Source organism: Juglans regia, chromosome 2 (genome assembly GCF_001411555.2).
Source record: "Juglans regia cultivar Chandler chromosome 2, Walnut 2.0, whole genome shotgun sequence".
In the NCBI taxonomy this organism is placed as follows: domain Eukaryota; kingdom Viridiplantae; phylum Streptophyta; class Magnoliopsida; order Fagales; family Juglandaceae; genus Juglans; species Juglans regia.
The window spans coordinates 1494628-1522503 of NC_049902.1; the positions used below are offsets into that span (position 1 = coordinate 1494628).

At 36.6% G+C, this 27876-nt stretch overlaps 2 protein-coding genes across 13 annotated transcripts in view; both read right to left on the reverse strand.

The window, feature by feature from the left end:
- Nucleotides 1-27876, reverse strand: part of LOC108984969 — an 87707-nt gene that overhangs the window by 10237 nt on the left and 49594 nt on the right. For all 6 annotated transcript variants that reach the window (XM_035686767.1, XM_035686763.1, XM_035686761.1 and 3 more), the window contains one exon: nt 2931-2996. In XM_035686767.1, coding sequence (XP_035542660.1) covers nt 2931-2996 — 66 coding nt within the window. The remainder of the gene's footprint in view (nt 1-2930; nt 2997-27876) is intronic.
- LOC109003466 (B3 domain-containing protein Os12g0591400-like) lies at nt 19386-26468 on the reverse strand. Of its 7 annotated transcripts, XM_018981604.2 has the most exons (7): nt 26143-26468; nt 25926-26024; nt 24227-24398; nt 21794-22775; nt 21523-21690; nt 21038-21204; nt 19386-19909 (listed from the first exon to the last, which is right to left on the reverse strand). In XM_018981604.2, the coding sequence occupies exons 3-7, from the start codon at nt 24359-24361 to the stop codon at nt 19661-19663; spliced, it is 1701 nt and encodes a 566-aa protein (XP_018837149.2). In that variant the 5' UTR covers nt 24362-24398; nt 25926-26024; nt 26143-26468; the 3' UTR covers nt 19386-19660. The 7 variants fall into 7 exon arrangements, with proteins under 7 accessions (XP_018837149.2, XP_018837150.2, XP_018837148.2 ...); XM_018981605.2 differs by lacking the exon at nt 25926-26024; XM_018981603.2 differs by having other exon boundaries at nt 24227-24390; nt 25926-26468.

The following is a 27876-nucleotide window of genomic DNA, read 5'->3' on the forward strand; positions in this document are numbered from 1 at the left end:
ACCCGATGCCTTGTCTTTGACCATTTTCCTCAATACTTCGTAAACCTCCGCCTCCTTGAAAGGCCTCTCCAGCTGACAAACGTCATGCAGCCCAATGGAGTCAAAACCAAGCCCATCAAGTGTAGGCCACCATCCCACCTACTAGGTAAGTAACTACTTAAAGAAATCAACTACATGATTGTGAATCATCTGCTCTTCCTTACAATCAACACCATCAATTTTCAGCATATCAATGTTGTTGGTTCTCCTGTGAGAGTTAGCTATTCTGTGGAAGAACTTCGTGTTTCGATCTCCTTCCTTTAACCACAATGCTCTTGATTTTTTACGTCAAGAAGTCTCTTCTAATAACATAATCCTCTCAAGATCTACGACCAACACTATCTTCCGAGCAAATTCTTCCTGTGTAAGAGTATGATCCTCTTGTACCCTCTCTAACTCCTGGATCTCCATCACCTTGCTTTTCTTGCGTTCCCTTATATCATCAAACGACAGCATGTTCCAAAGCTTGAAATCTCTTTTTAGAGCTTTCAATTTACCCGCAAAGGTGAAGTTAGGTGTACCTTGTATCAAATATGAGGACCACCACTGTCTAACCCTGTCCACAAAGCCTTCAGATTTCAGCCACATATTTTTAAATTTGAAATACCAACACCTTCTTTGGAGACCACCACAATCCAGCATGATAGGCTAATAATCCGAACAAAGACGAGGCATTCTCTTTTGCCATACATCCGGAAAATGGCTTTCTCATTCTGGTGATATTAAGAATCTATTCAGTCGAGACCATGTCTGATTATTAGACCACATAAAATAACCCCCGCTAGTGGCAGATCCACTAAGTTCAAATCAAAGATGCACTCCGAGAATTCTGTCATTGCTGGCCGCACTATTCTGTTTCCAGAACATCCACTTGGAAATCTTATGACATTAAAATCTCTACCAATGCACCATGGAAGGTCCCACCAGCTATGTACTCCAGCTAATTCTTCCCACAATAGTCTTCTATTGTTGTCAAAGTTTGGTCCGTATACACCTGCAAAAGCCCACAAAAAGTTATCTGTCACGCTCTTAAAGAAGCATGCTACCATGAACACCCCTATAAATTCCTCCATTTTCTCCACCACCCATCCATCCCACATCACGAAAACACCTCCTGATGCCCCATTAGATGCCAAATACACCCAATCCACGTGTACACAACTCTATAAACTTCGCACAATTCTTCTAGTAATTAATTTCAGCTTTGTCTCCATGTAAACAAACAATGTCCGCCTTCCACTCACGAAGCAAGTTTCTTATTTGGAGACGCTTATTGGCCTCGTTGAGCTTGCGAACATTCCGCGATACAATTTTGGATTTCATTGGGGGGAGGCCAAACCCTTTTCTTTTGACCTGTCCTTGCTGGAACTGCCCTCATAATTCATCGACCATGTTAACCTCTTAAGCTCTCGCTGTTTTTTTGAGTCAGCTTTCATATGTTGTTGATGCCCCACTTCAATGGCGGTAAGTAGAGCCATAAATTGTTCCTCGAAACCTTCACACTCCATTCCCACACATTGTCGTATTTTCTTCACCTTGTGAAATACCATGAAACACGAGATTGAACTGGTAACATATAATTAACGAGATAGGCTCACCCACTTTGAATACCATCGGCAAACCCTGTGTCTCTTCCGCAAAAAAAATTTCACCCACCCCAACAGGCCCACTGAGCACCTGGATGAGTCTTTGTGAATTATCTTCTTCAGAAAAAGGCAGTTCTTCATTGCCAGATCGGGAAAGGTCATCTGAACACGCCTCCAAATTTTCCTCTGAGTGTTCATCCACCATAGAATCGTCAAGGAGCCATGTTTGGGAGTTCGCCAGAGTATACCCTTCTCCCCCGCATCCCATCGGCACTTTCTAGCCACCACTCGATAGGGTTGTACAGTAACCGAGAAAACCGGCTGACTCTAACTCAGACCGGTTGCCGTAGCACAGAATCGACCTAAACCGACAAGGAACCGGTCAGCGTGCGGCAGGAATATATGAAAACCGTTGTTGGCCGATTCGGCGCCGGTTTGAACAGGAAAAAACCGCTAAACAGGCCGATCGTTTACATATATATTTTTTTAGAAATATATGTAAATGAAACGGCGTTGTTTTCGGGCCTGAAAGTTTAAAAAAAAAAAAAAAACATAATAGCCAAACGGCGCCGTTTCAAAATGGATTAATAATCCCCCTACTTCTTCCCCGCGTCTTCTTCTTCCTCAGTTTACGCTGTTTCCTCGTCTGCAACTTTCTTCTAAACTCCCATGGTAGACAACAGCGCGACGCAGCATCCCTCCTCCTTCACAGAAGACGCCGATGGTAGATCGAAGGCCGCACCGACGCACGTTGAGACTGATATGATCTGTTTTCTCTCCCCAATCGACCGGTTTCGGCCGGTTCAATAGACTCATGGCAGACATCGGTGGGGTCTCGATTTGGCATCGAAACCGACGCCGAACCCATCAGTGTACAACCCTACTGCTCAACAATGAAACACCACACGGAGGTGTAGGAATGCCCACTGGATGCTCCACCGTTGTTTTTTGGACACACAACGTGTACTGACCACCTACTGACTATTCCACTGCAGTCGCCGGCGTCTTCTGTGTCCTTGTCGACAAATCCTTCGTCGTCCACTTGCTTCGCGTCAAGTTTTCTAGTGGATGGAGCCCCTTTGCATCGTTGGATGGATCCCTTTTGCATTCTCTCCACACGGGTTAGGTTCTTCCGTCATGGTGCCCCATGGGCTAAGGCCCAACTAGTAGGCCCACTTTACTTCAAAGAAATATATTTGAAAAATCACTTAAAAAATGCATGAAAGATACGATGCATGCTAGGGGGAAAATTCGGGTAGCTTGCAAAGATGTCAATTACAGAGACCATAATAGTAGGAAAAAGACCTTGCATTCTGCCTGGCCTGGCCTCTCTATGGATTCCCCTGGTTCCTTCACCTTCTCCTCAACAACCTTCAAAACAACAGGATTGAACCGCCCAAAGACAATAGTCTTGAAAAAGAAATTAGAGGTTGAGAATGGAACGCAGAAATATCATACAACATGGACACAAATATTTGTCAAGAAATTATAATTAAGACAAATGCCATACTGGTCTCATTGGCAAGTCCAGAGAGTTAGGCTCTAGAACTGTAGTTCCTGAAGCTTTGCTCCTTGTGTGTTTGTATCTACAAGCTTTTCCGTATTTGCACACCCCTGACGTCAAGTAACTCTAAAACAGAGCACAAGAAAAGAACCACAAGACGACGAAAACCATCATTAACGCATCATTCACAAAGCACAGTCAAAATGAGGTACAAAAAGAGATTAAGGTGCCGTTTGGTTAGTGAGTTTAGATGGGATGAGTTGAGATGAAAGTTGAAAATTGAATAAAATATTGTTAGGATATGTTTTTTAATATTATTATTATTTTAAGATTTGAAAAAATTGAATTGTTTATTATATTTTGTGGGAATTTTGAAAAGTTGTAATAATGAGATTAAATGAAACACTTTTACTATCCAAACGGAGCCAAAATGAAAAAGTTTACAAAAATCTGTTTGTAGGAAATGTTGGCCTTTCAAAACGAGAAAGTACTCTAACAAAACAAAACAATGTTACAGAAAGTGGCTAAATACTCCAATCCAAATTAGTTATTCCGCAATGTTACACAGAAGCTGTAATCTTCCTTCTTTACACACATCGGCAGTGTTAGTAACAATTCCTCCAGGAATTGTGCAAACTATCTTGAGTCAGGTGCAAAGGATGACTAATATGATAATAATTTTCCATCAATCGGGTCTATCTTGGGCCATAGATAATCAGTAAAATATATTTGAAATATCACTTAAGCCTCGTTTGATTATGTAGTTCAGATGAGATGTTTTATTGAAAGTTGAATAAAATATTGTTATAATATTATTTTTTAATATTATTTTTGTTTTAAAATTTGAAAAAATTAAATTGTTTATTATATTTTACGTAAGAGTTTGAGTAAATTGTAATGATTATATAGGATGAGATGAGATTTAATGATTTTGTGTAACCAAACCAGCCCTAAAAAATGCATGAAAGATACTATGCATGCTAGGGGAAAAATTCTGCTAAAACTGTAGCCTACAAAGATGTCAGTTACAGAGATGATGATAGTAGAAATAAGACCTTGCATTCTGTCTGGCCTGGCCTCTCTGTGGATTCGCCCGGTTCCTTCACCTTCTCCTCAACAACCTTCAAATCAATTAAATGAACCACCCAATGACAATAGGCTCAAAAAAGAAATTAGAGCTTGAGATTGGAACATAGAAATATCATATAACATGGACACAAAGATTTGTCAAGAAATTATAGTTAGGACAGATGCCATACTGGTCTCATTGGCAAGTCCAGAGAGTTAGGCTCTAGAACTGCGGTTCCTGAAGCTTTGCTCCTAGTGTGTTTGTGTCTACAAGCACTTCCTTCCCAATTCGAAGGCCCATTCACTTTCTCACTCTCCAGCACTTCGTCGGCCTCTTTCAAATCCCCGTTCCCAGCTTTCCCATCCTCTTGCTTCAGAACCGGTTCTGATACCTCTTTGAAATCCAGGTGCTGAAGATTTTCCTCGATGACCAGTGTACGCTCATCTGCTGGGCGATCGGGATTAGACGGTGCACGATCGAGCTCAGGATTAGGGATTGGTGACGATTGAAAACCAGGTTCCCTGCCTGTGTTGTTGGAATCGGCAACGAGTTTTGATCCAGACTGCCCCATATCTCCCTCTACATTTCGAAACCTAGATTCACAGGAAAATAAAAAGGGGGCAGAGTGCCAGAGCGTGCAGTAGATAGAAAAACAGTTTCTTCGCGAAAGCTGGCTTTTTTAATTCCTTCCTGAGTAAGAAAGGAGAAATGTCTTTTGAGATCCCAAAAAATAAAAATTGCATAAAAGAAAAGTGTAACGTTTTGAATGTTGTATACTTGTACACGTACAGGTTAAGCTAACACTGGTACATCCTCTCTCTAACCCTCCGTCTCTAGCTCTCCTCCCTCCTCTTGCCGTCTCTGGTCCACCTTTGGTCCTTCGACGTTTTGTTTTCTTGAATTTTCAAGAACAACGACAATGGCGTTTGAGCCAACACTGTACTGCATCCATGCTGGCACTGCAAAACGTAGAGACGTTTGAGCTTCATTCACTGTAGAAGCTACACATGAATCTCAATTCTCACGTGCTCTGTGTCGGTGTGTTCCCACTCCTACAACGACGATATGCATCGAGCTGTTTGATTCGTTAGCTACAGCCTGCTGCACTCAGCGTTGTCGTTCAATAACGAAGCTAAATCCTAGAACGAGTCACGCAATTATCATCCAATACTCCTGACGGGCCGCCAGCATTTATACCTGGCGAACTGCTGGCGGTCCCGAATGCGGCCTCTTTTTTTTTTTTTTTATATTTTATTGTAAACATAATTTTCTTTTAAATATTTTCTTTTAAATAAGAAATTTTTTTATTACATTTTATAATTTTCTTTTAAATATTTTTTTAACATTTTTAATCATTAAAAAAATTCATAAATAGTCAATTTTTTAATTAATAAGTAAAAAAATTAAAATATATTAAAATACATGAGCGATAAAATAAAGAGAGCAAACTCATGGGACCATTTAACATTTTTCTTGTGCAAGGATGCTGCTAGCGGGCCGCCTTGCCTTTATCGCTAGATATATCGCTAGTTGAAATTTTTTTCATATTTTATTTTAAACATTTTTTAACATCCTTAATCATTAAGAAAAAAATAAAAAAATATGCAATTTTACTAATAGTCACTTCTTTAATTATTAAATAAAAAAATTAAAATATATGAGCAGTAAGATTGAGGGACAAACTCATGGGGCCATTTAACAAAGGATACTACTAGTGGGCCGCCAAGCCTTTACCGTTGGGCGTACCCCTAAATGGTTTTTTTTTTTTTTTGTGATTTTTTGTTGAACATTTTTTTAACATTCTTAATCATTAAGAAAAAAATAAACAACTTCACTAATAGTCATTTCTTTAATCATTAAATAAAAAAAATTAAAAAAACATAAAATGCATGAGAGGTAAGATTGAGGAGCCAAAGTCATGGGACCATTTAGCATTTTCCTTGTGTAAGGATGTTGCTAGCAAGCCACCTAACTAGGGGTGTAAACTCAAACCGAAAAACCGGTCAGGACCGGACCGAACCGGACCGGTTTTACTGGTTTTGAACAGGTCCAATCCGGAACCGGTTTTTAAAATGTAAAAACCGGCCGGTTCCGGGATTTTTTGGCCCGGACCGGTTGATTAAAAAAATAAAAAATAATATTTTTATATATAAGTTTTATATATAATGTATAATTATAAATTTTTATGTGAAATTTTATATAATATATATATATTCATATATGAAATAATTTCTTATTATAATTTATAAATTATTACATAAAATGCTAATACTAAATCACTAAAAGTTTATAACTAATACTAATATATAACTTATAACTATACCAATAGTCTAATATTAATACTATTATAAAGTCTAATATATTAATAAAAGTATAAAACAATTTTTTTAAATCAAAAAGATTTTTTTTATAAACAAATTTTTAATGACAAATTGTGAAACTTACATTTTAAAAAAATCGTAAAACCGGACCAGACCGGACCGGAAATCGATAAAACCGGAAGTACAGGTTTAGGAGAGTAACCGGTGCGTAATCGGTTTTGAAAAATACAAAACCGGTACATACCGGTTCGGTCCTAGATTTTATCGAAAACCAGATCGGACCGGACCGGTTACACCCCCACACCCAGCCTTTACTGCTGAGCGTACCGCTTGTTGAAACTTTTTTTTTTTTTTTTGTGATTTTATTTTAAACATTTGTTAACATCCTTAATTATTACGAAAAATAAATAATAATAATAATAATTTTACTAATAATCACTTCCTTAATCGTTAAATAAAAATAAATAACAAATATTAAAATACATGAGTGGTAAGATTGAGTTGGCAAACTCGTAGGACTATTTAGCATTCTCCTTGTGTAAGGATGCTGCTAGCGGGCCGCCTAGCCTTTACCGCCGAGCGTACTGCTTATTGAAACTTTTTTTTTTGTGATTTTATTTTAAACATTGTTTAACATCCTTAATCATTAAAAAAAATACACAACTTTACTAATATTCACTTCTTTAATCATTAAATAAAAAAAATTAAAAATGCATAAGCAGTAAGATTGAGAGGGCAAACTCATGCGACCATTTAGCATTTTACTTGTGCAAGGATGCTGCTAGCGAGCCACCTAGCATTTACTGTTGGGCATACCGCTAGTTGGTTTTTTTTTTGTGATTTTCAGTTAAACATTTTTTAACATTCTTAATCGTTAAGAAAAAAAATAAACAACTTCACTAATAGTTATTTCTTCAATCATTAAGTAAAAAAATTAAAAAAAAATTAAAATGCATGAGTGGTAAGATTGAGAGGGCAAATTCATAGGGTCATTTAGCATTTTTTTTATGCAAAGATGTGCTAGCAGGCAGCCAAGCCTTTACCGCTAGGTGTACCGCTAGTTGAAACTTTTTTTTTTTTTTTTTGTGATTTTCTTTTAAACATTTTTTTGAACATCCTTAATCATTAAGAGAAAATAGAAAAAAAAATACACAACTTCACTAATAATCACTTTTTTAATCATTAAGTAAAAAAAATTAAAATGTATGAACAATAAGATTGGGTGGGCAAACTCATGCGACCATTTAGTATTTTCCTTGTGTAAGGATGCTGCTAGCGGGGCCCCAAGCCTTTACCACTGGGCATACCACTAGTTGAAACCTTTTTTTTTTGTATTTTATTTTAAACATTTCTTTAACATCCTTAATCATTAAGAAAAATAAAAGAAAAATACACAACTTTACTAATAATTACTTTCTTAATCATTAAATAAAAAAAAATTAAAATACAAAAGTGGTAAGATTGAGAATGCAAACTCATGGGGCCATTTAGCATTTTCCTTGTACAAGGATGCTGCTAGCGGGCCGCCTAGCCATTACCGCTGGGCGTACTGCTAGTTGAATTTATATTTTTATTTTTTGTAATTTTTTGTTGAACATTTTTTTAACATTCTTAATCATTTTGAAAAAAATAAAATATACAACTATACTAATAGTCACTTCCTTAATCATTAAAGAAAAAAATTAAAATGAATGAGCGATAAGATTGAGGGGGCAAGTTCATGGAGCTATTTAAACATTTTCCTTGTGCAAGGATTCTATTAGCTGGCTGCCCAACCTTCATCAGCGGGCTGCCCAACCTTCATCGCTAGGCATACCACTAGTTGAAACTTTCTTATTTTCTTTTTGTGATTTTCTTTTAAGTATTTTGTTAACATCCTTAATCATTAAGTAAAACAAACTAAAATGCATAAGCGGTAAGATTGAGGAGGCAAACTCATGGGGTCATTTAGCATTTTCCTTGTGCAAGGATGCTACTAGTGGGCCACCCAGCCTTTACCGCTGGACGTGCCGCTTGTTGAAACTTTTTTTTGTGATTCTATTTTAAACATTTTTTTAACATCCTTAATCATTAAGAAATAAATGCAAAACTTCACTAATAGTCAGTTTCTTAATCATTAAGTAAAAAAATTAAAATGAATGAGCAGTAAGATTGAGGGGTAAACTCATGGGGTCATTTAGCATTTTCATTCTGCAAGGATGCTGCTAATGGGCCGCCCAGCCTTTGGTGCTGGGCGTACCCCTAGTTGAAACTTTTATTTTTGTGATTTTCTTTTAAACATTTTTTTAACTCAGTTAATTATTAAGAAAAACTAATAAAAAATACACAATTTCATTGATAGTCAATATCTTAATCATAACGAAAAAATTAACAAAAGTGCATGAGTAGTAAGATTGAGGGGAGAAATTTATGGGGCCATTTAGCATTTTCCTTGTGCAAAGATACTGCTAGCAGACCGCCCAACTTTTATCGCTGGGTGTACTACTAATTGAAACTTTTTTTTATGATTTTCTTTTAAACATTTTTTAACATCCTTAATAATCAAGAAAAAGGAAAAACAAAATACATAACTTCACGAATAGTCACTTCTTTAATCATTAAGTACAAAAAAATAAAAACAAATAAAATGCATGAGCAATAAGATTGAAAGGGCAAACTCATGGGACCATTTAGCATTTCCTTGTGCAAGGATGCTGCTAGCGGGCAGCCTAGCCTTTACCGTTGGGTGCTATTTGAAACTCTTTTTTTGTGATTTTATTTTAAATATTTTTTTAACATCCTTAATCATTAAAAAAATTAAAAAATATACAATTTCACTAATAGTCACTTCCTTAATAATTAAGTAAAATAAATTAAAATGCATGAGCCGTAAGATTAATGAGGCAAACTCATGGGATTATTTAGCATTTTCCTTGTACAAGGATGCTGCAAGCGGGCCACCCAACCTTTACCACTGGCCGTACCGCAAATTGAAACTTTTTATTTTTATTTTTTTATTTTCTTTTAAACATTTTTTAAACATCGTTAATCATTAAGAAAAATTAATAAAAATACACTGCTTCATTAATAGTCGCTTCATTAATCATTAAGTAAAAAGAAATTAAAATGCATGAGCGGTAAGATAGATAGAGCAAACTCATGGGATCATTTAGCATTTTTCTTGTGCAAGGATACTGCTAGTGGGCCTCCCAACCTTTACTGTTGGGCGTACCACTAGTTGAAATTTTTTTTATTTTTGTGATTTTCTGTTTAATATTTTTTTAACTTCCTTAATCATTAAGAAAAAATAATAATAAAAAATACACAATTTTTTTAAAAGCCACTTCCTTAATTATTAAATAAAAAATAATAATAAAATACTATAAATTTGTACTAACGGTAAACACGTAGTGGCCGCTAGCACCTAGGTATGGGCTCTGGCTGTGACAGAGTCGGAATGCCCACCTCCAACTTCGACTGGGGTCAGAAGTCAACACCAGCTCCGACTCCAACTCCGATTGAAAAAATAAGTACTACAAAAAATATAAAATACTGTAAAAAAATAAGTTAACAAGCTAAAGCTAAATCAAACTACAAATCCATCAAATCGCAAATCATGAATGTAAATTTAAAATTACAAATCAAAATAAATTTAAATTTACAGTACCAAAATATTAAATAATGTCATAAATTTCATTCAAATGTGAAATAGCCACAATGACCAATGTCCCACATCAGTCTTGGACAGTCCATGTATTTGAATCGATAACTCGATAGTGATTTTCAATTTTCCTGCATGAAGTTTTAACTTTTATTGATCAGATGCACTATAGTTTTTTTAGTCATTTAACTATAGACTTCTAAACCATTAGCCAAGACTCCAAGTGATATTATGAACTCGCCTCCACCTCTAACTCTGACGAGTTTTGCATGATGGTAATTATCCTATGGTGCATCGGTCTCAGAGTCTCAATCATCCAAAATTATTATAGGGTTCACAGTTAGGTCTATAAAATCATATAAATTATAAATTAAATAATGAAAACATTAAAATTATGTAAATAATCATTTAAAATCATAAAGTTACATGATTTAAGCCTATAGCTCTCGGCATCAATTGTATCTATTCCAATGGGCGTTGAACTTAACCAGTTTTGTGTGCAAACGTGGGCATCGACGGTAGTCAGAGATAATGAACTCTGATAAGCATCCAAGACGCAACCTCCGGTACTAAACGCTGACTCAAAGGCTACCGTAGTGATATGAATGACTAGCACGTCTCGGGTTATTCGAGAAAGAATTGGAAACTTGGTGGAATTAACATTCCACTAAGTTGATAAATGAAATGTATCACTAGGTGTCTCGACATCTTCCATCAAATAACGCTCAACCTTAGACATACACTGCATAATATTCATCGATGCACGGATTTGATGAACCGCCACACCAATGGTGATAAAAGATCTGCACCTCTGTCATCCAAGAAAGATGTTGAGCTGATTGAGAGTAAGGAGCTACGACTACTACTTTCTGGAGTAGGCTGACCACTGTTGTTGTAGTGGTTATATAAGTCATCAATATCATTTCTCAACTCTCTAATAAACTCTTCAGCCTTCTTTTCCTTAAGGATGTCTCTAATCCAAGATTCTATAATTTTCAACTTATATTAGGGGTCAAGAATTGCAACCACAAATAATAACATATTTATCTTCTTAATATTCTCCCAATATTTATCATATTTGGATATTATCCTCATAATCATAGCAAATAAAAATCCTACAGTGTCAGCACAACTCTGTTTCAAGTGGTCATGAAGTCCCGAGAGCTTGTCGAAGAATGAATTTGCAGTACAATATTTGGATCCAAATAGTCATTGATTCTTAAGGTTAATTGAGGCCTAATGCAATGACCCTTTTTGATAAAATTATGTAGAATGAGCACTTTACGCATGTGGAGCAGGTTGACAAATCCTACCAACCCTTTACAATTTTTTTGGTTCATTGCTAAAAGCTTTCATTATAGAGAAGAAGAGAGGGAAAAAAATTGAGCAAAAGAGGATTAACGGATTTGTCATGTACTCAGCAACATTTCACAGTTCACAGTTTCATTTTCACAAACACCTTCCATGCATACACTGATGCCATTTTACAGTGTTCCACTCCACTATAATCCATTTAATTTTACATTTACAAGCAACTCGATAGGCCAACAGCCAACAACTACACCCAAAACAACTAATTCCAAGCAACCCAACATCATGGCAAAAAAGAAAAATTGTGAAAATTAATTAATATATAGCTCGAAGTCTCGGAGTCGGACTACACTTACGAGTTAAAGCGTCGCAAAGGCTGAACGGTGTAGACAATGACAAACGGGAACGGAGGCTCAAAGAGGGAACATAGAACTGAGAAGTGAGAAGATTCAGAGGAGATATTCAGAAGAAGGGAAAGTGATTGAGGAGAAGAAGGAAGAAGGGGGTTCTTGCATTTTGGACCCCCATGTGAAGAAATGACGTCGTTCCATATTAAAAAAGTCAGATGATTTTTTTTTTTTTTTAAAAGTCAGAGTTTGGAGTTCGGTATTCGGGACTTCGTGAAGCTCCGAACTCCGACAGTCATTCTCGGAGTCACTCTGATTCCGACTCCGCATTCCGATCACTTTGACTCTGTCAAAGTCGAAATCAGAGCGAAAGTCGGACATAATCAGAGTGGGGTGGAAGGTTTGCACAGCCCTACTAGCACCACCCTTCTTCTCTTTGTCCTAGGATTTAACCCTCTGCTACTTTCTTATTCTTGCCGTTCGTATTTTTTATTAGTCTCTTCTTATTCTTATTTGGAAGAACACTTCGGGTTTCACAAAGACAGAGAGAACAATATCATCGTTTGTTTTTTACTTTAAATTAAAATAATCGTTCCATCCACTGGTGCTGATTCTATGCATCGTTAAGGTAACCTACGGTAGATGGACAAAATGATCATTTTGAGTCAATATAAAAGAGTAGTGATAGCTAAAAACTATTTTGACAACTTTAAAAAATAATATTTTTTTATTAAATTTAAACACTTCCAAATCAAAATAAAATTTAAAATAATATTATTTAATTATATAATTGTATACAAATTGTTATTTAGGGGTAAGTTTTTCATTTCTTATAAAAGAAAACTAAGAATCAAACTTATGTATTTTGAAATGGATGTCGCTGCACGGCGACCCGGCATTTATAGTTGGGCATGCTCTACAGTGCATTTGTACCTTTCTATTATTATTTTTTTTAGTTTTTTAAATATTTTTTTAAAAAAATATAAAAATATAATAATAGTTACTTCTTTAATTATTAATAAAAAAAATTAAAATTATTACGATTATGAGTGGTCAATACTAAAGGCAAACTAATATCTTTCCTTTTAAAAACTTTTTTTTTCTCAATAGTACAAAACCCAAGAACCAAATGAGTATTTAACCCCAAATGAAACTATATAAATAAATATATATATATATATATTTATATATATATATATATATATATATATATACACTTTCCATCAATAGAGGAGGCAATGACCGGAATTGACTTCACTATCTTCTTACCAAATGATGATTATGATAATAATGTATTAGATAAATGAATCAGTCGAAGTGATATATCAGTTATAAAATTTTATTCAAAACTATAATTATTATAATTCTGATTTGAACCGGTCGGGGTGTTGTTGAGGCTTTAACAGAAACTAATAGTATTTTGTCAGGTCACATATTCTACATAAAAAAGAAGAGATGCATCACACTGGATCAACGAATTCTGCGAAACAAAACCCATAAGCCCCAATCGTTCTTCGACCTCAACCTCGTCACCTCAATCTTCTCTTGCCGCCGTCGCTCCATCACCCTCCAGTAATCTCGCATTCGCCCACCATCTTCGACACCCACCATCCTCTCTATCGTTTGCTGTGTTTGTTCATGGCTAACATTAAACTATTTCTCACTTTTAATAAATATTGGCCTCAATGATCCTTTTGCTTCTTACTTTTCTTGTAATCATATCTGCTTTACATAACTTTTAGATAAGAGCGGTGCTACTCCCACTGCTGGGAGCTCCCATTGGGGCTTCCGTTAGTGCTTTTGGAATGTGTTTTTTTTTTTTTATATTTTTTTACATGTATTTTTTAACACATTTAAATATATTTAAAAAAATCATAATATTATTAAAAAATATTTACTTAATCATTAAGTAAAAAATAATAATAAAAATAATAATTTTTTATTTAATCATTAAGTAAAAAATAATAAAAAAAACTCATAGCAGTAGAAACTAGCTGTAAGAGTAGTATTTTCCTTTAGATAAAGCTCATTCAAATTTACAATAAATGTTATGGTTCTTTATGTTAGAGTTATATCATTTGGATAATGACCCCAATCAGTTTCTCTTGCTCTAGGATTGAAATTTGAAGCTTAGCTTTGCCTAAAGATTGGAGATTTTTTGGATTTCTTTCCGTTTATTCTTTCCTGCACTCATTCTTACCATACTTTCTCCCATTTTGTAAAGACTAAAGAATAAAGAAGTATTTCCAAGGAAAGTGTGTTTTATTTTCATTGAATTCTATAATTGAATAACAGTGCTGTATATATACACAAAAGGAATGAGCTGTTGTGAGCTGTCCTAGGCCTTACTGCAAGCAGTAGGCGTGCAACCATGAGGTGGTGCTTGGCAGAGTTTGTTATAGTGCTCTGCCAAGGCCGTTACAACAGATTTCACAAATAAACAAAATTCACACTTTGCACTATGTTATTCCTGAAGGTTCTAGAGAGGCTGCTGACTTGGAGATTCCTTGCAATGTGCTTTCTGTGGTGGATGCTAGGCTGGATGCTTCAACACGCCCCCGCGAGCCTAACGGGGTGTCAACAACAGTGAGGCTCGTGCGCATTGATGAGAACCGAGTGGATACAATGGGCTTAGTGAAGATATCAGCCAGCTGGTCTTTGGATGGGAGAAAGGCAACTTGAATGGTTTTTGCAGCAACTCTATCACGAACAAAATGGAAGTCTATTTCCATGTGTTTTGTGCGGGAATGAAGGATTGGGTTGACTGAAAGATATGTTGCTCCAAGATTGTCACACCATAGTATGGGAGCTTTGGGCAGAAAAATATGAAGTTCTTTTAGGAGAGACTGTAGCCAAAGTACTTCTGCTGTGGTGTTTGCAAGGGCCTTGTATTCGGCCTCAGTGCTTGAGTGAGCAACTGTTCGTTGCTTGCGAGAACTCCATGAAACAAGATTGCTTCCAAGAAAAATGCAAAAGCCCCCCGTGGAGCGACGGTCATCCGGACAACCAGCCCAATCTGCATCTGAGAATGCTTGAATTTGAAGTGAAGATGATTTTTGGAGAAGGATACCAAAGTTTAAGGTTTGTTTGAGGTATCTTAGGAGTCGTTTGACAGCCTGCCAGTGTGAATGTTTGGGATTATGCATGAATTGGCAGATTTTATTCACTGAGAAAGCTATGTCAGGTCGGGTTAGAGAGAGGTATTGGAGGCTTCCTACAATGCTAGGGTAAAGGGTGGGATCAGGGAAGGTGGGAGAATCATGAATTGAGAGGCGTGTGGAGGCTGACATTGGTGAAGTGACACCATTTGCTGAGAGCATATTAGCTTTGGAGAGCATATCACAGATGTATTTCCTTTGGGAGAGATGAATACCATTTGCTAAGTATGTGATTTCAATGCCTAAAAAATATGACAATCGGCCTAGATCTTTTAAGGGAAAAATAGAGGCAAGATATGAGATCAAATGGTCGATTTGGCTTTGATGTGAGCTTGTTACCACAATATCGTCCACATAAATCAACACAAAAATCACTACAGATTGATGAGAGTAGATGAATAAAGAAGGATCAGCTTGGGATGGTTGGAAGCCATACTCACAGAGGGATGACCTGAGTTGCGCAAACCATGCGCATGGAGCTTGCTTTAGGCCATAAATGGCCTTATGCAATTTACAGACATAGTCTGGATATTCAGGATGAATGAAGCCAATAGGTTGAGACATGTACACTGTGTCGGTGAGTGTCCCGTGAAGAAACGCATTGTCGATGTCCAATTGTTTGAGAGGCCATCCATGAGATACTGCTAAAGAGAGAACAAGACGGATAGTGGTGGGTTTTACCACTGGGCTGAACGTCTCAGAGTAGTCGATTCCATCTTGTTGATGAAACCCCTTGGAGACGAGTCGAGCCTTGCGCCGTTCTATGCTTCTGTCAGCATGATATTTCGTCTGAAAAATCCACCTACAACCAATAACATTTGATGAGGGGGTGGGGGAACAAGTGACCAAGTTTTGTTTTGTAGAAGGGCTTGAAATTCTTTGTTCATAGCATCACGCCAGGCAGGGTAGCGTGAAGCAACTGTGTAGGAAAGGGGGTCTTCGGGAATGTCAGTAGTCGAGAGAAGACACTGCCGTGGTGTTGGGTAGGGTATTTGGCCATGGGAAAATGATTTGGGACGTGAGTTATTTGTTTTAGAACGCGTGATAATTGGAGATCTTGGAGGTGCCGGTAGTGGGTTGGGAGGTTGCAGAGAGTTAGGGTTGGAGGCTATCGAGTTGATTGGAGCAGAGGGGGAATCGGCTTGAGAAGGTGAGGTGAGAATTGGGTTATGCGAGGGGTAGATTGGGTCATGTGATGGTGGGCTTTGAATTGGGTTATTGTTGGGTAATTGTTGGGATGGGTTTTGGTCCAGAGAGGGTGATGCGATGATTGGAAGTGAGATGTGGGTGGGCTGAGTGTGATTTGAGTCCGGTTTGATAGACTTTGAATAAGGAAAAGAATTTTTGTTGAATATAACATCTCTTGATATGTACATCCTGTTGGTTTGAACATGAAGACATTTGTAACCTTTGTGAATTGGACTGTACCCAAGAAATAAACATGAAAGTGAGCGAAAATGTATTTTGTGGTTGTTGTAAGGTCGGAGATTTGGCCAACATTCGGTGCCAAAGATTTTGAGGAAAGTATAATTGGGTTCTTTTTTGAAGATTAAAAAATGTGGTGATTTGTTTTGAAGAGATGATGATGGAAGGAGATTAATGAGGTGTGATGCAGTGTGAAAAGCATCAGACCAGAACTTGTATGGGAGAGATGCCGTGGCAAGGAGTGCTAAACCCGTCTCAACAATATGACGGTGTTTTCGCTCAACCACACCATTTTGTTGGTGAGTATGTGGGCAAGAGAGTCGGTGAGTGATTCCTTGAGATTTAAGAACATTTGTGAGGGGCCGGAACTCACCCCCCCAATCAATTTGGACATTTTTTATTTTTGTGTCAAGAAGTCTTTCAACCATTTTTTGGAACATTAGAAATGTAGATGTAGCATCTCCCTTAGAGGCTAGAGGATAAAACCACGTATATCTGCTATAATCATCCACAAAAGAGATATAGAAACAAAAACCATCGTGTGATATATAAGGGGAAGGTCCCCAAACATCTACAAAAATAAGTTCCAATGGTGCAGTTGACCGATTAACAGAATGAGAAAAAGTAAGTTGCCGACATTTGGCAAGTGGACAAGTAGAACAAAAGAAACTAGGCTTAGTGGGAACAAACGGCAAACACTTGGTGTGCAAAATGTTTGAGACTAGCCTAAGTGAAGGATGGCCAAGGCGATGATGCCATTGACCAATTGTAGTCCTTTCACCAACAAGAGCCACAGAGGAGTTTTCGGGAATTGCTGAAGGAAAATGATAGAGCCCGTTATGTGTTGGACCTTGAAGTAGAAGACTCCCCGTTTGTTTGTCCTTCACACAAAAAAAAGAGTCATGAAATTCGAAGAAGACATGATTATCTTTGCAAAACTAATAAACAGAGATTAAGTTTTTGGTGATTTGTGGAACATGGAGCAAATTTCGTAAGAAAAAGTTTGTAGAGGAAGTTGAGAGTTGAGAATCACCAATGTGAGTGATGGGTAGGCTAGATCCATCACCAACTCTGATTTGTCCAGGTCCCGGATAATGGTCAGCATTGATGTTGAGGTTGTTGAGATCGGATGTAAGATGATTAGTTGCCGCAGAGTTGGGATACCAGTTCTGGTCTGAAGGAGATTGAGAGGTTGTGTAGTGAGCTGAGAAAGAACGAGGTGGTCCATGCTGATATGCTTGATCAAACCGATGGAGACACTGCAAGGCAACATGTCCTACTTTGTTGCAGACTTGACAAGTAGGCTTGAAAAAAGGTTGAGATGAGTTTTGATAGGAGTTGAATGATCGACCCCCACGGTTGCGACCATTTCGGCCATTGTTTCTTCCACCCCGAAATTGGTTATGTCCACCACGAGCGAAGGAAGGTGTGGTGAAATTTGCAGAGGGGTTGGGAAGAATGCCTTGCTGATTAGAGTGAAGAGAGATTCTGCTTTCAAGAGTTAGGAGATGATTAAAGAGTTCAGTGGAGCTAATAGGAGTTGCTCTTGTGGTGATAGAGATCACAAAGGAATTGAACTCGGAGTTGAGTCCGTTGAGAAGGTAGGAGACCACCTCAGAATCACGGAGAGGTTCTCCCGCTGCTATCATTGTGTCTGAAAGCAAGCGAACTTTGTGATAGTAATCGGCAACCGAGAGAGAGCCTTTTTTTAGATTAGTGAGTTGATGCCTGATTTGAAAAATTTTTGCTTGAGATTGAGAAGTAAACATGCCTTCTAGAGTGACCCAGAGGTCACGAGATGTACGAGAAGATATGACTTGGGCTAGGATGCTTTCAGTAAGAGAAGAAAGAAGTGTACTCAAGAGTAGTTGGTCAGTCCGACACCACTGGAGATACTCTGGACTGGTTTGTGGAAGGGGAGAGGTAGATGGAGAGGATGAGACAGATTTGAAAGGAGATGGTGGTGGAGTGGAACCATCGACAAAATGAAAGAGTTCTTGACCATGGAGATATGGTATGATTTGAGCACGCCATAGCAGATAATTTTCGGAGCTTAGTTTTACTGAAACTACATGAGAGAAATTATTAGAGAGCTGAACGGAAGGAGGGGAGTTTTTGCTGGGAGAAGAGATATCGCTGGCCATTTGGGAAGAAGACGTTAGTCGAGTGTGGTATCTGATACCATGTAAAGACTAAAGAATAAAGAAGTATTTCCAAGGAAAGTGTGTTTTCTTTTCATTGAATTCTATAATTGAATAACAGTGCTGTATATATACACAAAAGGAATGAGCTGCTGTGAGCTGTCCTAGGCCTTACTGCAAGCAGTAGGCGTGCAACCATGAGGTGGTGCTTGGCAGCCATTGCTTGTGCAAGACAACTAGAAACAAGATTACCTCCCGGGGTTGAACTGGTGATATTATAAAAAAATTATTTCCCCTTTAGGTGCAGCACCTGTACATGAAGCTTTTGAAGGCTCATTCATCTTGCTTATCAAAGGAAATGGTGCTTTAGATTACCTTTCGGCTGATAACTCTTGTTTGCAACAACTGTACTATATCTACTTTAATAAGTTTATCAATAACCCAATAAGAAGACTTGATTTTGACTTGGCTACTTGGCATTTTTCTCACCAAGGTAGCAAATTTATAAGGCATACTCTTTTTTATGCATGCCAGTTTGATCAGAAAAAAAAAGGATAAATACTATTTATCATCGTCCATGATTTGGTATAAAAAAACTAGGTATTATTTTTTTTATTTACATCAAGAGAACTGCACATATACAAAGAGATTACACAAAGTAAACCTACAAACTGATATAATTTTATAAAATCCGTTAGATCTATTTTATAATAAAAATAACTTTACAATATGACGTATCACATTAAATCACATCAGTTTGTGAATTTACTGTCGTGTAATTTCTTTGTATCTAAAGTATTTCCCTTATATCAATTATCGTTAAAAAATAATTGCTATGGGAAAACAACCTCAAGGCTGCTGAGGTTTGAATAAAATATTGCATTGCCAATTGAGCTTTTGCTCCAGACGCATCGTAGAAAGATCTGAGAAACGTATATACAAGATCCAATTACATCAAAGGTAAGGCTACTACTCATAGATGACTGGTGAACTAAACATCGATCAAATTCTGGATTCACGCATTCCCAAAACACGTTTCTAATTACAGGAGTTCCTCACAAAATACTAGTCTCCAATTTATATAGAATATGATGAGGCTTGAAGCAACTCCAACTTTCTTTACTTTCGGGCAATTCGGACACCATATATACCCTCCGAGGCCCTCTCAACCCCAAAAACACACTCATCTCCAGGTTGAATGCCATTCGCCTTGCTAAAAGCTTCCCATCCACTCGTCAAAATTGTGAAACCAGACCTCTCATGGTAGAGGACTGGCCATAATCTCATTGCCGGATCTTGCAGGAACACGACCCTCCTTTCCATTCTTCCTTTTCCATGATATGAAGATGGCAGACATGTGGGCAACTCCTGCATTGAAGGAGGTGAAAGAAGTCAGAATGGAGAAAAAAATCCAACCCCAACTCCCATGTAGCAAATCACGTTCTCATATGGTTGAGGAACCTAAGTCAAGCACAAATCATCTACTAGAACAATCATGCTAATCAGGAAATGCAATGAATCCCAACTCATCCCCAGACTCACATGAACATTCAACATTTCCTCACTTTACATTCGAACTAGTCATTAATGGTCGGCTTCATTTATACACTTTCAGCATGTTGACCTTGGTTAATGGGGAGTTTCGGGGAGGACCTATAAAACAAGGTAAAAGGGCTAGGTCACTCCTATCCCTTCATTTATAAGAGTTCTTCTATTTGCAAGTTGGTGTGGAATGAGAATATTCCACACCATTTACATGTCAAGTTTTGATTAGCGAGAAATTTGATTTTTAAACTTCTCTTGTAATTTCTCATTCCACACCATTTACATGTTAAGTTTTGATTAGCGAGAAATTTGATTTTTAAACTTCTCTTGTAAATCAAATCATACCAAGTCAACAATGTGGAGGTTGTATTTTTCACACCAGCCTAAATTTTTCCATTATAAATGTAGACTCTATTTTATTTTCAATTATTACACCAAATCAATTTATACTTGATATAACTTAAATCAGTAATAAAACACACAATACACAAACAAATAGAGAGATACATTTGTACATATATGTTGAACTAAATACTATACTACTCTATAAATAAACAAATACATCCACAGATCAGACTCTACAATCAATGCTATGGAATAAAATCTAGTTTTTAAATCTTCCAAATTAATTTCGAGATACTGTGCCACCAAATAAGTCGTTTGAACATTTCATTTATCCATTACATGGTTCTGTCAAACTAGTATAAGGAATAACATAGAAGCATACAATTGCATGGTGCACTCTCATAAGCAAATGGAATGACATTATTGAGGAATTAATAACCACATCGCTACTGCAACATGAAACAATATTGTTGATTGAGAGAAATTTGTGGTTGATATTAAAGACTGCAAAAAATAATTTCTTTTTTGAAAAGTAAAATTATTTTTTATTGAATAAAATACAAGACTCCAAAAAATGATAACTTAATAGGCTAAGGAATAACTTACAAGAAAAGATTGGCTTTCTTTGGCCACCAAACAGGAGAGACAGGCTGTATATGTTGAGGAAGTTCCAACTGAGTCAACAAGTTGAACTTTCGCCACTCGATATTTCTCTCTTGCAATCATATCAGAACTTGGGCTGTGACCTCGATCGATCATCTTTGAATCATTCGCTGTATTTGAAACGAAAAAGAAAGTGATGAGCATGCCAATACATACACTTAGCTTTAAAACAGGCAGTGACTGCTCAATTAACAATAATGAAACTTGAGTCCTAGACCACATATTTCTTGAATTATCTTCTAATGACTGCATAAATCTGAAGTCATGTTCAGAGGCACTTCTTAAATTATTTGATATTTCCATTAATTTCACTGTTAAACTTAGCAAATAATTGGTTTACGTATCAAACGGAATCTATTGAACGACCACCATTAACATTGCCCCAACAAGCATGGTTAGAAAATTAGAATACAGCAATTGTGAAGTACACAAACGAGTCTGACAGTCATGCATTTCAGTGGTAACGGGAACATCCACGAGCTCAGACATCCCATTAAATTCCTGTTTAGCACTTGAAAAACCGTCAATGAGTGAAGTATTCTCCTTAGGGAACAAGGCCACCTGATTGTTTTCTGACATTGACTCTGAGAGGTCTCCTATTACAAAACAAATAAAATGAAGGAACGGAGCATAAATGAAACAATAAAACAAGCATGATAGCAATAAATCTCCACAAGAGAACAATTAGAAGCGACTAACTTGACACTGCAGTCCCTGATCCCTCTGCAATTTGACACTTTGTAATTCCTTTAATTGGCATGTCAGAGATGTTCTCCTTATTTCCTTCAAGTCTCATGGCAGATGTGGTCAAGAGATGCCCAGATGTCCTATTTTTGCAAGAATTTTTACCAGAAGCGGATGCCTTCTTACTGATTTCTTTGGAGCAATGACTTTTCTCAATAGTTTCAAAGTCCAAAGCATCTGTAGCTGCTACTCCACTCACCATCCCTTTGGCCGCTGGGTCTTTGACAACAAAGCAGGTTTTCATTTGAGAGTTTAGTGATATATCAGTATCATAAGGAAACCTTCCATCTTTGACTGCAGCTTTGCCGGTAACATCAGCACCTGAGTTGTTCCACGTTTCAAAGTTAAACAAGTCAAACGCAGGATTTCTGTCATATCCTTGGTTGTCTCGCAAGTCTCGGTTGATTAGGTAAAATGGCTCTTCAGTGTATTCTGCTTTGGCCAAATGTTTGGCCCCTCCATTGCTACTATCACAATGCAGCATATCTTCAGGGGCTCTTAGTATTTCTTCAACATCATTCGGTTCACATTGGCTTTGATGTATCACTGCTTCTGACAAAGACATAGCAGAGGTGCTTGAAGCTTGTTTATTCATCGAACCTTCATTTTTGTGGCATTGGTCATGTTTGGAAGCTGAATTCCCATTAATCCTAGCTCTTTTCTTCACATCACTGTTCTCAGGAAAATCTACTTTTTCACACCCAGTTGTATTGAAAATCTTAACAACAAAGCCTGATCCCATAACATAATCGAACACCAAAAAATTTCCAACCTCCAGCCCATGGTCTAATGCAAAGGAACCCCATCCTCGTTCAAAAGCGAGTGAACCATTAAGATTTGATAATGCTACATTCCATTGCCGCCCACTTGAGTCCTCAAGAAAGGTTTCTTGATCAACCAATGATGATACCGTAGCAGCAAACTTGGGAGGCAAAAACTGCAATGGAATGATAGCTTATAAAGGACATAAAAGTAGTTCATTGGAGTAAAGAACTAAGCATCGCTAGGAAGACAAAGTTCTAAAGCATGTCAGAGTCTCAGAGAAGCCTGTTTAGACCCCAAATCAATTTTAGAGAAATAAATAAATAAAGGCATATGTTATAGAAAACATATCAAAAGTTAAGTCTGTATGAATAAGGTTCTTGCATTTTTGCATTATTAATCATGCTTTTGACAGCACTGTAGTCCTTTTGACAGAAAGGAAGGTGGAGTTCAAGCATTGTACCCAAATTACTGACAGAATACTTACCTTCATCCCAAATCCAGAGAACAACATAAAAAAAATGAAAAAAAAAATACACAAATTTACAGTATGATGCACTTGGAATAAAGGTAAGGAACTATTAATTTTTTTGAAAAGCATCGTTCAAGAAATTTCAACAGGATGCAACCACAAAACATAAGATAAATTGAAAGCAAACAGAAAGTAAAATGATTATAAAGTACCTTGCTGCCTTTAAAAAATGACGTTTAGGAAAAAAAAGTTGGCTCCTTGCAACTTGAAGAGAAGAAAGGGAGAGAGGGCGGGAAGTTAGTGGCTACTAAGTCAATAGGATCAGACCCACAAAGTTACTGGATGGGATAAACCTTTCCATAGAACAACCCAATAAGGAACTTATCATAGAAAGTTTTGATTTTTGATTGGCATCGGGTGCCCAGAACAAAGTCCCAACTAATCTTGGGCGTGCACAGGCCCTCAGCAAGGAATTTTCCGCAAGTGCACCTCGGATAATTTAAGGAGAAATGCCCCCAGCCATATGGCCCCTAGAAATTGTTTGCATCCAATGGTATGAACCTTAGATCTGGAGGGAGCATACCACCAAGACCAACGCTCTTACCACTTGAGCCAACCCTTAGGGGTTTATTATCATAAAACATTAGGAGTGTATTATTGATCAGACTGCATTCATGGGAATAATGGATCATCTTAATCACATCGAGAACTTTAAATGCAGCAAGACAGGCCTCTCACGTATAAAAATTATGATTCTTAGTTTCAAGCAGCTGTCAAAACAAATCAAAATTTCAGACAAGAACCAAACAATAGAATGAAAGAACCCACGATACATAGACGCAAACAGCACAGTGAAAGCAAGCATACTCATGCAGCATTGAAGGTAAAAGTGAAAGCAACAATAAACCTATAGAGTGGCTCATATAGAGGAAAAAACCCAAATTCTACTGTGCCAAGACTTTCAAAAACTGATCATCAATCATGACTGGAAAGAACACTACTAAGTAAGCTGCAGGTCAGTCATAGTAACCCTTCAAAAAAATGCAAGCAGCACAATGAAAGCAAGCATACTCATGCTGTAATGAAGGTAAAAGCGAAAGCAATTAACACATACAGTGGATTAGATAGAGGAAAATAACCAAATGCTACCATACCAAGACTTTTGAAAACTGATCGCCAATCATGACTTTGAAAAAAGCGGTAGCTCCAATCGTTGAGTTTTTCTTCCTCTGATGAACCAGCAAACATTTCTGGGTGCACTCCTTACAAGCTTCTGCCTTGCAACCCATTGCCCCTACTTTCCTGGCCACTTGCTCCACTGAAAAACTTATTTTGTTTCAACAAGGAAAGAAAAATGATTAGGAAGAAGTGAAATGCAAACCAAGAAATCCTCACCAAGGAAAATTTGGAAATTGATATGAGGATAAGCCTTAAGTGGCATATTGGCAATCATGCAACCCAGTTAACATGAACATAGATTACAGAATTGACAGACCAGAGAATCTATTTAAATAAGTAACCAGCTTATGACACCAGTAGATTGCATCTTGAAAAGACCACATTAGTGTATTTATAAGCCCCAATCTCTAACACTTCCCAAAGATGGAACTTCATGCTTTTTTTTTATTGGTAAACACTATTTTATTGATCATAAGAATAGGCACGAGCCAAGTACACGGGACCTATACAAGAGCAATGCTCCAATGCCTATGCATGATATTATGGTGATACAAGAATTTCCTTAATGTTCATGCCATTAAAATCAATTACAATTGACCAATGGAACAAAAGTGTTAAAATAAGAAAGTTCTAAGCTCATCCATTGAATGCTCATGATCTTCAAAGCTTCTCTCATTCCTCTCCCTCAAAAGACACCACCAAAGGCAAATTGGAACCATCTTCCAAATTGCTACAATTTAGGAAGTGCCCTGCGGGGCAAAGACAACACCAATTCATGAACAATGATTTAAGTTGCCTAACGTGAGGATTCCTCAAGGAAGCTGTCCATACAAAGAATGTTGCCTTTAGGGGGGCCAGCTATGGTTACTTGAGTCAACCCTGGTTTTTTATCGATTGATACTTCTGAACCTATGAAGGATTGACCCCATGAGCTGACTGTCTTCCTCTTTTATAAAAGAGAGGAAGATGCCATTTGATCCAACACCATTTACAGGTTATACAAATCAAGCTACCAAGCTAATGAGATGCAGAAAAGGATTAAAAAAAAAAAAACAAATGCCATATGGTTCACGTAGAAAATAAGAAACACATGGCAAAGTATATACTGAATCCGTTCCCAACCATATATTGTCACTGTATGCGATGTGTAGCATGTGTCTCAACTGAGGGGAAGAAGAGTGTATGGCAATGGAGATCAGTGACAGAACATTATCAGTTCTGTCGTGTAGAGAGTTCCTATGCTTCAAAGATATTGGTAACGGTGCCTTACTACCATTGCAAAGGGCTGAATTTTTTGTAAGCTACACTGCAGTTGAATATGATAAGTAATCGCTACATGAATCACAATTCCACCATCAAATAACAGATCAAAGGCAAAAAGTATGATGCTTTCCACATAATACCTGCAAAGTTCAAGTTCTAAAAACTACCTAAGACTTTTGCAACTATAAAATACCAGCGGACAAAACCTAAAGTCAATGCATTAAGATATTTTACCTCATGGACCAGAGAGATTTATCACCTAAACAGCACCATAAAGAATAAAAACTCAAACTCGATCAAAAAATATTAATCAAGTTTAAAGAGACATTCTTTCACAAAAAAGGCAAATTTAAACTCACTATATTATATTGTAATCTTGAGAAATAATATGTGCAATACAGAAAAATGAACCTTGGGTTTAAAGTCGCGCTCTTTGTGATTGTGACCGACTCTAGTCGATTTTCAGAGTCCAACAACGAACCACATGGACTAGTTTTAAGCACATTTCCGCTATAAAGCCCACGAATATGATTGATGAAACACTCGACTTCACGCCAAATTTTTTAGTTGAAACCCCAATCAGACGATAAAGAAAGAACAAAAGAAAACAAGAAGCAGATGTGATTACTTTAATTGCTCTCGGGGTATGCAGGAATTTGCCCTTCTGCTTCGTTTACGTGAAAGCGTCTGTTGGAATTACACTACGGAGGCCCCCATGCCAATTCCCAAAAGACACTCGAGTTTCGTTTCGACTCTGTAGCTTTCAAGGTTTCCTTTTATGGCGGGATTTTTTTCCCGGTACTGTTCTCGTTTATTTTTACAACATAAATTTTGTAAATTTTCAATAAATAAAGGTTTCCTCTTCGATCACTGCCATTGCTTTTCAATGAAATGAAGAGACAGGAAGATCAAAGATGGAAAGAAAGATTGATAAGCTTTTGGGTTCCTTCAGAGTTTTCACCGACTTATTCAACATCTACGTCGATTGTTAGAGGCTAGATAGAGCACTGGCATTCAATTCAAAAATTTGCCTCATTTCCTTGTGGCACTGAGACGATATGAGATAATACGAGATAAGTTTAGATTGGAATCAAATATTATTATAATATTATATTTTAATTTTATTATTATTTTAAAATTTAGATAAATTAAATTATTTTTTATATTTTTTATAAAAATTTAAATAATTTATAATAATAAAATAATTTTACTATTCAAATAAAATCAACTGCTGGATTGGAGTAGTTAAAAGAAAGAAGTTTAACCGTTGAGTTACAGTAAATCTAAAGAAAAATTTATATTTGGCATTACACTGTTCGTAGACAAATAATTATTTTATTCCTAATATGTCTCCTTCCAACTGCTCCAATTTCATTTCTCTTGTGAATCTGTCTCCAGAACTTAAAAAAATTATTAATTAATATATAGTTAATATAATTATAAAATATAAAAATAAATTTATAAAAAATATTATTATTAAAAAATAATATTTTATTATTATTTTGACTAATAGAGAGATAATTGTTATATCTCTAAGATAAAAGTAAAAAATAAATCATGTGGTTTTAGGCAAATCTCACTTTTGTCTTTTGCTATATCATTATTGCCAATGCTCTTTAAAGGTGAAACAAGAATAAGAAGATTTTCAACCAGCAGTATATTGAGATTCATCAGGCAAATTGGCTGATTAGATCACACAAAGTGTATCAAATAAGTAACCAATTTCACAACTTTAATATTTATTCAAGTCAAAAGACCAACATAAAACTTTGAAAATTCTGAACTCAAAGCTCATGACCAAAGAACCAAAAAGTTGTTAGTATGTACCTCATTATATTTGGATAGTCTATTTTTTAAAAAACATGATATACCCCATGCGTAGTATTTTAAACCATATAGGAATTGTTTTCCATAACTAAAAGTTTCCTAAACTATTTTCTTCATTTTATTTAGAATTTTTACTATGATTTGTTCTAGGGATGTCAAATCGTGTTAATGAGTCATGTCAAAACATGCATATTATACTATATAAGTCAATCATAATCCGATCCGTTAAGATAATCGTGTCAAAATCTCAAACTCTAACATGACTCATTAATATAGCAAGTCATGTCGTGTCAACCTATTTTGACCCGTTTATGTAAATGGGTTGAACAAATATGAAATTAACCCATTTGACCTAGTTAAGTTTAACATAATTTTATATAAATATTAAAATCACAACATCTATAAAAAAATATAAAACTAATTACAAATCTAAAATTACAATCTAAATAATTAAAATATCAAAATTAAAATCTCAAAAATTTTATTTTTAGGTATAAATATATAATTGTAACTTTAACTTTCTTAAAGGGTCATA

Coding starts and splice junctions, on each gene's coding strand:
- LOC109003466 (XM_018981605.2), bottom strand. CDS start 24,361: ATGGGTTGCAAGGCAGAAGCTTGTAAGGAGTGCACCCAGAAATGTTTG. Junction 21,691..21,793: donor ATCAGGGACTGCAGTGTCAA/GTTAGTCGCTTC, acceptor GTTTTGTAATAG/GAGACCTCTCAGAGTCAATG. Junction 19,910..21,037: donor AAGAAAGCCAATCTTTTCTT/GTAAGTTATTCC, acceptor CCTTCAATGCAG/GAGTTGCCCACATGTCTGCC.